The 11620-nt window shown below is 39.4% G+C and overlaps 1 protein-coding gene across 1 annotated transcript; it reads right to left on the reverse strand.

Annotated features, from left to right (window-relative positions):
• Positions 1-5158: 5158 nt before the first annotated feature.
• LOC137716730 (uncharacterized) lies at positions 5159-11323 on the reverse strand. Its single transcript, XM_068456109.1, has 13 exons — positions 10975-11323; positions 8162-8273; positions 7554-7666; positions 7218-7340; positions 6905-7110; positions 6743-6818; positions 6522-6608; positions 6343-6423; positions 6085-6171; positions 5961-6002; positions 5780-5858; positions 5633-5703; positions 5159-5545 (listed from the first exon to the last, which is right to left on the reverse strand). Exons 1-13 carry the CDS (start codon positions 11140-11142, stop codon positions 5453-5455), a joined length of 1338 nt encoding a protein of 445 aa, XP_068312210.1. The 5' UTR covers positions 11143-11323; the 3' UTR covers positions 5159-5452.
• Between the last annotated feature and the right edge of the window lie 297 nt (positions 11324-11620).

Here is an 11620-nt window from a genome sequence, read left to right on the forward strand (position 1 = left end):
TGGTACTGGGAAAGGAAGAAGGAGCTAAAGGCACGGGGGAACAAACGGGCTGGACAGGCCCGTATGGCAGCCACTGGATCAGGAGCCGCATATAATGCAGCAGGGAGCCAAGCTGGGTCCAAGGCCCAACAAGAGAAATCTGATGGGAGCAGGGGGATAGCTGTTGTTGCAGCGAGTCAACTAAGGCCCAACCCGTCAAGTCCAATAGCTGCAGCCCAGTTTGCGGTGCCAATTTCAGAAGCAGCTTCCAAGGAGACAGAAACGGGCCCACTTCTATCCTTAATCAATCAAATTTCAATGGGTGACAACGCAGAAGATTCAGGTAAAATCGGTACTGTTTTAATAACTTCCACCAAGAGAGATACTGGTTGGATAATTGACTCTGGAGCTACAGACCATATGACTTACGATGCATCATTATTTTATCACATGACTTCACCATCTAAAGAAGATGTCATTACAGCCAACGGTGATGTTGCTCCTGTAACGGGAGCGGGTTCTATTTCCCTTACTCCATCTTTGTCTATTCACAATGCACTACTTGTTCCAACATTATCTAATCATCTACTTTCTGTTGGTCAAGTTACTGAGCAATTAGATTGTGTTGTGTTAATGTTTCCCACATTTTGCCTACTTCAGGATATCCAGACTCGGGCGATAATTGGGCGTGGTACTAAGAGGAGAGGGTTATATTATGTGGATGATGTATCGGCAAGTCACGTAAATCAAGTGCGCAATGGTCATCCGAACAAGAATAAGACAATTTGGTTATGGCATCGTCGATTAGGGCATGCATCTTTTGGTTATTTGAAAAAATTGCTACCGTCTTTATTTCGTGGTATTTCAGACTCTGATTTTCAGTGTAATGATTGCATTCTTGCAAAAAGTCATCGTACTTCTTATCATTCGAGTTTCAATAAAAGAACAATTCCTTTTGAGCTAGTTCATTCTGATGTGTGGGGGCCTTCTCCAGTAGCCACTAGTCATGGGGTTCGTTGGTTTGTTATCTTTGTGGATGACTGCACCCGAATGACATGGCTTTATACTATGAAGAATAAAAGTGATGTTGGACAGATTTTTAACCAGTTCTACTGCATGGTTAAAAATCAATTCTCTCTACCCCTTAAGGTTCTTAGGTCGGATAATGGTGGGGAATATATCAATACCGAACTTTCTCAATTTTTTCAGGAGCACGGCATTCTTCATGAGACTACTTGTCCACACACTCCACAGCAAAATGGTGTAGCCGAGCGAAAAAATAGACATATTTTGGAAACCACTCGAGCCCTCCTCATTGGTGCTCACGCTCCTCACTCTTATTGGGCGGATGCCGTCAGATACTCCGTTTATCTAATGAACCGCATGCCATCCCGAGTGCATAATTTTCGCACTCCTATGGCAGTTCTTGCTGACCATGTGACATTGTCATCTTCTCTTCATTTGTCCCCACGTATCTTTGGTTGTGTGGCATATGTGCATCTCCATAAAAATCAGCGCAGTAAGTTGGATCCATGTGCAGTTCGTTGTATTTTTCTGGGATTTAATAGTCAGCAAAAGGGGTACCGATGTTATCATCCACCAACTAAGCATTTGTACGTCACCATGGATGTTACATTTTCCGAGCATGAGATGTTTTTTCCCACTGAAAACACTTACTATAATCTTCAGGGGGAGATGAGCACAAATGAAGATTATAGTTGGATTGATCTGCCAACTGTGCAGGTGGATGACACCTGCCGTAATACCATATGCCAGCCAGCCAAGAGTTCTAGTGGTTTAAGTAGCCGTGAGTGCAGCAGATTTGTTGAGCCCAATCTGGGCTTGTGCCGTGAGTCCAACAACCTGTGCAGCAGATTTGATGAGCCCAATCTGGGCTTGTGCCGTGAGTCCAACAACCTGTGTGAGCCCAATCTGGGCTTGTCTACTTTGGATTATGTGACAAGTGGGTCTGGGGGCTTAGGGACCGAAAGCCTTTCTAAGTCCAGCACACAAATTGGACCGAGCAGCAGCACACAAATTGGACCGTGTAGTGACAGCTCAAACACTTCAAGAAATAACCCTCCTCTAGTTGTACCCGTCCGTGTGCCCGAGGATATCCATGAGGTAAGCTTATTCCAATCTAATGAAGCTCATAATTTGACTAACATTGAAAGTAATTATGTATTACCCCCGAGACAAAATCGTGGGAAACCTCCTGATAGGTATTCTCCGGATGGGAAAATTAGATATGCAATTGCAAAGTATGTTTCTACACATCGACTGTCTTCCAAGTACCAAGCCTTCGTGAATACAATGGATGCTATCAAAATTCCAACAAAAGTGGAAGAAGCTTTGCAAGATCCTAGATGGAAAGAGGCAATGGAGGTAGAAATGAAAGCCCTACAAAAAAATGAAACTTGGAGCGTGGAGTCATTACCACAAGGAAAAAGACCAGTGGGATGCAAATGGGTGTTCACCATAAAACACAAAGCTGATGGAACCATTGATAGATACAAGGCAAGGTTGGTTGCTAAAGGGTACACACAAACTTTTGGGGTAGATTATCAGGAAACATTTGCCCCAGTAGCAAAGATGAATACCATACGAGTTCTTTTGTCTTTAGCTGCAAACTTTGATTGGCCGTTGAAACAATTTGATGTGAAGAATGCTTTTCTACATGGCGACTTGGAGGAAGAAGTATACATGGAACTCCCACCTGGGTATGAAGTTCAGAATAAAGCAGGCAAAGTATGCAGACTACGAAAGGCTCTTTATGGACTCAAACAATCGCCAAGGGCCTGGTTTGGAAGATTCACTGATGCAATGAAGAAATACGGGTACCAACAAGGGAATGCGGATCACACTTTGTTTATCAAACGCAGGGAAGGAAAGGTTACCTTGTTGATAATCTATGTGGATGATATGGTAGTCACAGGTGATGATACAGAGGAAATGGAAAGATTACAGGAGTATCTTTCTTCTGAGTTTGAGATGAAAGATTTAGGGGGTTTGAAGTATTTCTTGGGAATTGAAGTTGCTCGTTCCCGTGGTGGTATTTACTTATCCCAGCGGAAGTATGTTCTGGATCTTTTATCTGAAACTGGGATGTTGGCATGTAAACCCGCAGAAACACCTATAGTTCAGAATCATCATTTGGCTGTCTACCCGGACCAGGTTCCAGCAAACAGGGAAAGATACCAGAGGTTAGTAGGGAGGTTGATTTATTTGTCTCTCACAAGACCAGATATTGCATATGCTGTTAGTGTAGTAAGTCAATTTATGCACTCTCCTAGTGAAGATCACATGGATGCAGTAATGCGAATATTGAGTTATTTGAAAGGTGCACCTGGAAGAGGGTTGATTTTCAGGAAACATGGGCATTTAGAGATAAAAGGGTACACTGATGCTGATTGGGCCGGGAACATTACTGATAGACGCTCTACATCAGGGTACTTTACATTTGTTGCAGGAAATCTTGTGACTTGGAGGAGCAAGAAACAGAATGTGGTGGCAAGGTCTACGGCAGAGGCTGAATACCGTGGGATGGCGCATGGGATTTGTGAGCTATTATGGCTAAGGATTCTTCTTACAGAGATTGGGTTCAAGCCACATGGAACAATGCTTTTATATTGTGATAATCAAGCTGCGCGAGAGATAGCTAATAATCCAGTTCAGCATGATCGTACAAAACATGTTGAGGTGGATAGACACTTTATTAAAGAAAAGTTGGATGTTAAGCTAATTGACATTCCATATGTGAGATCCGAAGACCAGCTAGCTGATGTGTTAACGCATGCAGTGACGACAAGAGTGTTTCAGAACTCACTTGACAAGTTGGGCCTAGGAGATATCTACGCACCAACTTGAGGGGGAGTGTTGCGTGAGGAAATCTTAGGGAATAAGGAATGAAGAGATATTTTTGGTATAAAATTATGTAATTGGTATCCTAGTGGTTTTGGGATACTTGTTTCCTAGTTTGTAGGAGATTGTATATGTTTATATATTCCTCTATGTGAGAAGAATAAAGATAAGGAAAATATTCATCTAAAACCTAGAATTTAACTCTATTGACTATTGAGGTGATAAATTACGAGAGCTATGTACCCTAAATTGTAAATTCATTCAAGTAATGGGGTGCTTGCGATCGATCTGTCACTAAGACTTGCACGCTCCCACCCCTTTTGTATAGACTCTTCTTTCAATCAGGCCAGTCTTTTCCGATTGACTGGTGATGAAAACATAAACATGTAATTAAGAAAAAATTGGAGAGCCTGCAGCCTGCCTAATGTTTAAAGTTAAGTAGTGAGTGCTTCAGGAAGGGTAGTTCGGGCTCCGAGGATCTTACCGCCGACGTCAGGGAAACTCTCTCGTCCAGGAAGTACACTTACCTTCCCATTGACATCTACCGCAACAGGGTATTTCATCAGATGCCCTTGTAATGGTGCAAAGTCATCTGCCACAAACCTCGTCCAGTTATCTCCAGCGATCGCGTTCACACTCTTCACACAATCCAACGTTTCAGCCTCCTTGAAGCATTTGTCCACCATCCCCAAATGTTCTGGCCAAAGTGACATCCATAACCATAGACCTGGCCACGAGGATGTCGTTTCTTCTTACCCCAAGAGTGGTGGGGCTAGTACGCTCCCATGGCTATCTCGGTGTCTCTAGAACCGGCCATAGATCGTTGGTTGATAGTGGCGGAACCTATGATCACGTACTCATCATCTACCACCATTCCCTTGGCATGTACGTAAATCATAAACCGTTGAAAATTTTGGGACGCCGAAACCTGAAAGCATTTGCGCAGATTGGTATCAAAAGGCCTAACTTAATTCAACTATGAAATTATGTTGCTAATGTATAATTACCGTGTGAAGTTCTCCATTTCTGTTAGTTTGATACACGTGACAGCACAGTTTTATTAGAGAAATGATACATTCACCTAACAGGACAACTTTCTTAGAAGTAGGACTCACCAACATATGTGAGTCATATCTCTATTATGTGATATGAAAAACGTGGTAAGAGTAGCATTTTTTTATTATAAAAACCTCATGCATATGTTTTAAGCTTATTGTACAAGAAAAGGAAACGACATTCCACTATATGCTTTCTTTTGCTTAAGTTTATGAGCGTCACCGTCAAAAAACAAACAAAAAAACTTGAGTAGGAGTGCCTGACCACGTCATTTATAAGGCACATTTCAGAAAAAATATGAGATTCTCTCTACTAGTCTCACATATGTGAGTGTTGCACTAATTAGGCAACCCTACTAAAGTTTTTCTCTTCTCGTGTAAGGACCAGACTCCACCATGTCACCCTCCCAAAGCATGCACCAAAATTACATTGTCAATAAATTGGCAGCAAAAACTTAAGCCAGCAGCACAACAGGACCGTTGAGCTTTACAGTAGTGATGTACTAGGGTCAGCCTGGAACTAGACGAGGAACAATCTGTCTTCGAACTTTCAAAAACTAGGGCTCCGTGTGATTGCAACTTTCACTGACACGTCGGCTCGAGAGGGGAGGAGCAGCCCTTATCATCACGCTTTGAATGAAGGCTATCATCTGCAAATAAATGTCAAATACAAAGATGAAATAACAAGCCAATTAAGCAGAACATATACAGGTACACATAACTTGATATGTTCTTACCGCTGCAAATCCAACGCAAATGAGACTAAAGCCAGGGAAATTGAATGGCGCCTTTTCGGACAGGAACAAAGCTGGAATAACAATTCGAATTTATCAGTTCGAATTAACTTTGGCCGGACAAAAAATACGAATGTAATTTCAAATCACCTGTGAGAGGGGAGAAAGCAATCGGAGATATAACATTTGCAAGTGAACATATGCCTGAAATGCACCCTTGAGCCTTCCCCTGAAAATATTGTATAAAAAAAGATCATGTATTTGCCAAAAGAATTGGATCCAAAGGGGCAGGGCAAGGGAAGTAAAATCCAAAATGCATACTGAAAATTACCTGCTCAGACGGTCCAACTTGTTTCGATACAATGCTTCGCATCTGTAAAGTTTGAACCAAATCACTTTAAAGACAACATTTGAGAATGTTTAACTCAAAGCGAAGCAGAAACGATGAGACTTACACATGGATGTGCAAACACATAAAAGATGGAGAACATGGCAGCAGCATATGGCACCCAGAAGGACCACGCAATGCCGTAAAGAAACATCTGCATTCGATATGTGAATGATTAGATAAAAAGCTTAATGACATGTCAAAACTTTTAGTTTTACTTTTCGTGAGTAGATGCAATGCAATGTTTACAAATCCACAGTTGTCTAACAAATAAGATCAAATTTGTAACTTGTTGGGACTAAATACAAGACGGTTAGATGCTTACTTGTGCGCAGCTAAAAAGGAGGCCTATCGAAAGTAGCCTCTCCTCTCCTAAAGCAGGAGCCAGCAAGGGCATGAGAACCAGCTGCACCAAGGTTTATTTTTAGTGTCAGGGAAAATGAAATCGAAACTGCGAAAAAAAGAGGTATGCAGAGGATCAAAACGGTAAAACAAATGCAGCACCTGCGAAACAGTGCCTGCAACCCCGGAAATAACCATCAGGTCAGCAAACTGATTCTTGTTGAAGTGAAACCGCGCCTTTAGAAAGTACTGCTCAACAAACAATGATTTTTGATTCAGCATTTCTTATGTTCGACAGAGCTTACTGATCTATGATTAGATGCAAATCATCCACAAACAATGATTAAATATGTGATTACTAATTCATAGGATGAGAGACGTACCAACATTGAAGCATGGAGGCCAACATCCGCTAGATTACTGAAAAACGCAACAATTGCAGCTTGCGAAAACGTTGTGCTGCAAATCAATTAAGAGTAAGCAATTACTTGAACTACAAGTCTGCAAATTAATTAAGAGCAACCCTTAGCAGGAAAGTAACTGACCTAGTTTTCAACAAGGAGATTAAATCACTTAAGGAAGGCAATGTTTTGGCTGGCTGCAATATCTCAGCACTTGAAGTCTCAGCTGAATCCTTAATTGTGATCTTTTCGTCTGAGAGTAACGGAGCGGAAAGATTCTTGTCTATGTTGGAATCCGGTAGGAAAACCCTCAGGTAAATAACTGCCACAACTGCCACCACCGTCGCAACCTATTGATAGTAATAGTAATAATTATAAACATTAAAATGCAATCAGATCACAATTAAGCATATTAACAGAGAGGATAGAGTCCTAGAGAGCGAGAGAGAGATTGGACCTGAAAAGTAGTGGAAGTGTTGAGGAAACGAGTGAAGAGGGTTCCGCAGACAAATGCACAGGAACTAATCCCCGATAGGACTCCGAACGTCGAGGCTCGCCTTCCTTCTGCCACATTATCTGCCTGAAAATCATTGATTTTTGACACCTCCATCAAAATTTCAAATCAAACAACCAACAACATGAACAAACATGGAGTGTGTTGTTTGCAACAAAATGGACCTAGTCTAGTCATTTAACACACTCAGGCCCATAATAAGCCCAAATAATTGTTCAATAATGGGCCTTATAATCCTTGGTGAGGCCCAAATACGAGCGAGGAAGACTAGAATGTTACCACATAGGCAAGGGCGAGGCAATGAACGCTGCCTTCACAAACCATGGCGGTTAGAGTTTTGGCCACGAAGTAGACGTAGAAGAAACTCTTGCTCCTGCTATATCCCAGTATCCCTGTAATTGTGCAATTAACCCATTTCTTGATTTTTGACCCAAAAAAAACATTTCCTGATCAATCGTGTATTGCTTATTTTTCAGGACTTGTTATGAGCAGTGTAAAATAATTTCTCGAACTCTTTCGTCTTTTAGTTTTTCGAATTAAGCAAGAGTACAGAATAACTATTTTAACATGCTAATAGCAATTCCGTTAATTTGTCCAGAAATCAATAAACTTTAGTTCACATTAACTTCATATAATATAGTCAAAATTAGAATTAGAGCTTGATGTTCAGCAAAAATAAAAGAAAAATAAATAAAGCTAAAGTGATTGAATACTTTTTTTTCTTCTTCTTTTTTTTTCTTGGAATTAAGGACTTTTTGGAGCAATGTATTAATAGTGCTAGGTAAACAAGTTAATCATCATTAAAGTACATAAATTTATGTCTTAATATCCTATGTGACTTTATCTATGTTGTTAATTGGTACGGATTTAACGAGTTGAAAGATTACCTAAAGGGATAATTGTGAAGATCATTGGCAGTGTAAGCAAAGCTTTTCTCCCAAATTTGTCTGAGAGATTCCCTACCAATGGCATCATCACCAGTGTTCCCAGCCCTACGATCTGCATCAACCATGCACAAATCAAACTATTTTCAACCCTAAAATCATGCACAAGGGATAGGTTAATTCTTACACCAAATCATTAGTTGAGACCCACCATCCATTCCTAATCAAAAATTTCAAAGAAAGTAATTTCCAAACTTTTTTTTTTTCCACATGCATACACTTGATTATTTCTAGCGTTAAATTGAACAGATCAGAATCGATAAATGAACAAAAATAAACACATGGTGCAGTAACCTAAAGAGAAAAATAAACACATCCCATTCTTCACGTGTGGAGATGCTCTAAGGTAAATCGTAAACCCCCTTGTTTAAGTTTCTCTTTGTATTTTTGCCTTTTATTTTGATTGGGGCAAAGAAAGATTTGATGATTATTTTTTAAGAAAACTAATGAAAATGGTTTGAAAACTTTGAGTTTTAACGATAAAGACAAAACAAAAGGTAAATTGAACATACTAGAATTGATTTTTTAGTGTAAAATGTGATTTTTCGTTAAAATGAACAGTACCGATAATTGTTCCTTAAAGTTTTCTTATTTTTTTATTACAAGAGATAGACATCATAAGTTGACATTCAAAACATAACAAATGAAATGATGATTAGGAACGTAAAATTTTGTCCACGAGTTAATACGATTGAAAAATGCCAAAATGCATCTCCCATGAAAACCAAAGGGAAATTTCCGATGGAAGTACTGCATGCGCGTGAAGCTTTTTCCTATGCAACAATCTTTCAGTACATACCTACCGCGATAGTACGTCAATTTCATGTGATTGCAAAAATAACAGGGTGAGGGCATGTATGCGGCTTCGCACACGACAGTGTCGGCTGTGTAGCCACAAGTAGAAATCCGTAAGCATTCATGCCAACGCTAATCACGGTAACTAATCTTTGCTAAGTAAAAGTTTATCTTGGTTTCTCCCACAATATATATCACACATATTTTTTATATTCATTTTGAGACATATTTTATGATGTTTACTTTGTAATGTATTTTAACAATTCAATGGTATATTTTTTTATGTCTTACCTCAAAGACCATATTTACAAAAAACTCATCCAAATTCGAAACTTGGATTAAATTTAGTATTTATTTATAGAACCTTATTCGTCCATTTTTCTTCATTATAGATGAATGTCTTAATGATTTTGGATTTGTCTAATTTTTTGTAAAAGTTATCTATAAATGAGGTGTTAAATATAGACGGCTTGAATTGTTAAAATATATTACGAAATGGGTGATATAAATAGGTGTCAAAATATGTGATAAAAGCATGTGTCTTCGAATTCTATGAAAGGGGTTATGTGTAGACCAACCGTTGATGCACTGGCTATGTTGGAATCTTGGACACAATCTGCATTTGGTGAGATGACGAAAGAGATTAAGGCATAACAGAAGGGACCTAATTAAAGGAAATGGATCATTTCCGGATCCCTTCCTCCTAATCTACCAAATCAGGAAGATCTGTGCGTTGAAATTTGATCAAACGGTTGAAGTTATTATAACTTTTTAAAGTGGGTCCCTGTTTGTAGCCGTTTGATCAAATTTCAACAGCACGAATTTCCTGATTTGATGGATTATGAGAAAAGAATCTGGAGATGACCTCTTTCCCTAATTAAACTGGAAAAGTGTGTTTGTGGTGGGACCTTAATTTTGAAAATTCGTCCCTCCTCCTTAAATTCAAAGACCTATAGTATTGAATCTAAATGTTGATTAAACCCTACGCAAAAAGGTAGGGGGAAGTTTCCTTTAAACAAAGACAAAGTTTTGGGGCTGCAATAGACATCACTTGAGTTAGTTTAGCTGATCAAATCATTCCATAGACATTTGGGTTTGCACTTTGCAGTACTAAAGTGCTATTTTTTTTTTTTTTAAAGTTGTATTGCTTGAGCGTTGTAATTATCTTTTATGATAGGATCCACATTTCTAAAAGTTCTCGTTTAGCACTGACAAGGTTCTGCTTAGGCGATAGGCGACTGACTACCGTTCCGATTAGTCTTTACTTATTTGAAAATTAAGAAAGTGCGCCTAGACCTGCTCAGGCGTTCACCTAGCCTGCCTAGGCGCCCGCCTAGGTTGCGACTCTCATTTGGACAAAAAATCGATAACTTTCATTATGCATTTTATTTGTTCGATAAAAAAAATAAGAGATTTGTTGAATACTTGGATAAACACTTATTATATGCTTGTTCCCCATGTTTTAAATATATTCTAATACTTTATAATCTTTATGGTATTTTATTTTTCGATTTATGTATACAATTATCTAATTTTTTTTTAGTATAAATAGGCACTTATTTATACAATATATAATAAATTCACTTAAATTTGCCTAGTACGCGTAGGGCCCGCCTAGCCGTCTGAACGCTAGGTCCAGCCCGCCACTTAACTAGCGCCTAGCGTCTTTTAGAACCTTGATAACATCAAGGGATGTTTAATGAGCTACATAACTAAGTCCGCTCATAACTAAGTCAAAAGAAAATTAACCTCGGGCGATAACCCTAAGACATGATTTTCAAAGGAGAAGATATTTGTAAAGGCTAAAGCTAGAGATATACTGATATCAATTTGCTTGTGGTGGAAATAACTTAACAACTATTGATGTTAACAATGATACATGTGTTTGTAATTAACGTGGACAATTAAAGTTGATTCGTTGAGTTGGGTTATAGTATCTATGTGTAGAAAATTGTACGTACCGCTTGTTGAAATCCGGTGAGGTAGATGGCGATGGAGCACTCATCTCTTCCGGGACAAAGGGCAGACATGGTAACGTCGGTGATGGCCGGGATCACCATGAACGTGGCGAAGTTGTGCAGAAAGATTGTCATGAAGAGGTGGCTCAACCCTGCCGAAAGCTTTTCCATCTTTGCGATCACACCGCTCTTCAATTGCTGAGTAACTAAATTAATAAGAGAGACACCGCCTACTACTTCCCGGCTGAACTCGCTTAGCTACCGCTGATACTTAACCAGGAAAAAAGGAGTTGGATTTAAAAGAAATGCGTGCGCAGTGTGCGCCTTACACTTTTTGTCTTGAAATATTTGGCATATAGAGAGAGCGGGAGGGGAGTGTAACTGTGTATGTCGAGTGTTTAAAGGAATTAAATTGCCGAAAAGCAACAAAGTGGGAAGGTGAAGCAAAAGAATGCGTAACTCGTAAGTTCATTACCTCAAATATATGTACGTACAGAATGTATTTCATGCGTCCAAGTCTCATCTACTATTTCTCTCCTCTCGGTCGCCTTTCTACCTGCTGCCGCCTATTTTGTTTCCATTTTTGAAAGAGAATAAGTTTTGTATGTTAAATTGGGGTGGCTTTGAACTTTAAAATCTATTGAGGAAA

Source organism: Pyrus communis, chromosome 15 (assembly GCF_963583255.1).
Source record: "Pyrus communis chromosome 15, drPyrComm1.1, whole genome shotgun sequence".
Classification (NCBI taxonomy): domain Eukaryota; kingdom Viridiplantae; phylum Streptophyta; class Magnoliopsida; order Rosales; family Rosaceae; genus Pyrus; species Pyrus communis.

Excerpts from the sequence above, each read along its gene's own strand:
- LOC137716730 (XM_068456109.1), bottom strand. The coding sequence starts at position 11,142 with ATGGAAAAGCTTTCGGCAGGGTTGAGCCACCTCTTCATGACAATCTTT. Across the intron at positions 7,341-7,553 it reads GCCTCGCCCTTGCCTATGTG|GCAGATAATGTGGCAGAAGG; the intron begins GTAACATTCTAG and ends AATGATTTTCAG. Across the intron at positions 7,111-7,217 it reads ACACTTCCACTACTTTTCAG|GTTGCGACGGTGGTGGCAGT; the intron begins GTCCAATCTCTC and ends TACTATCAATAG.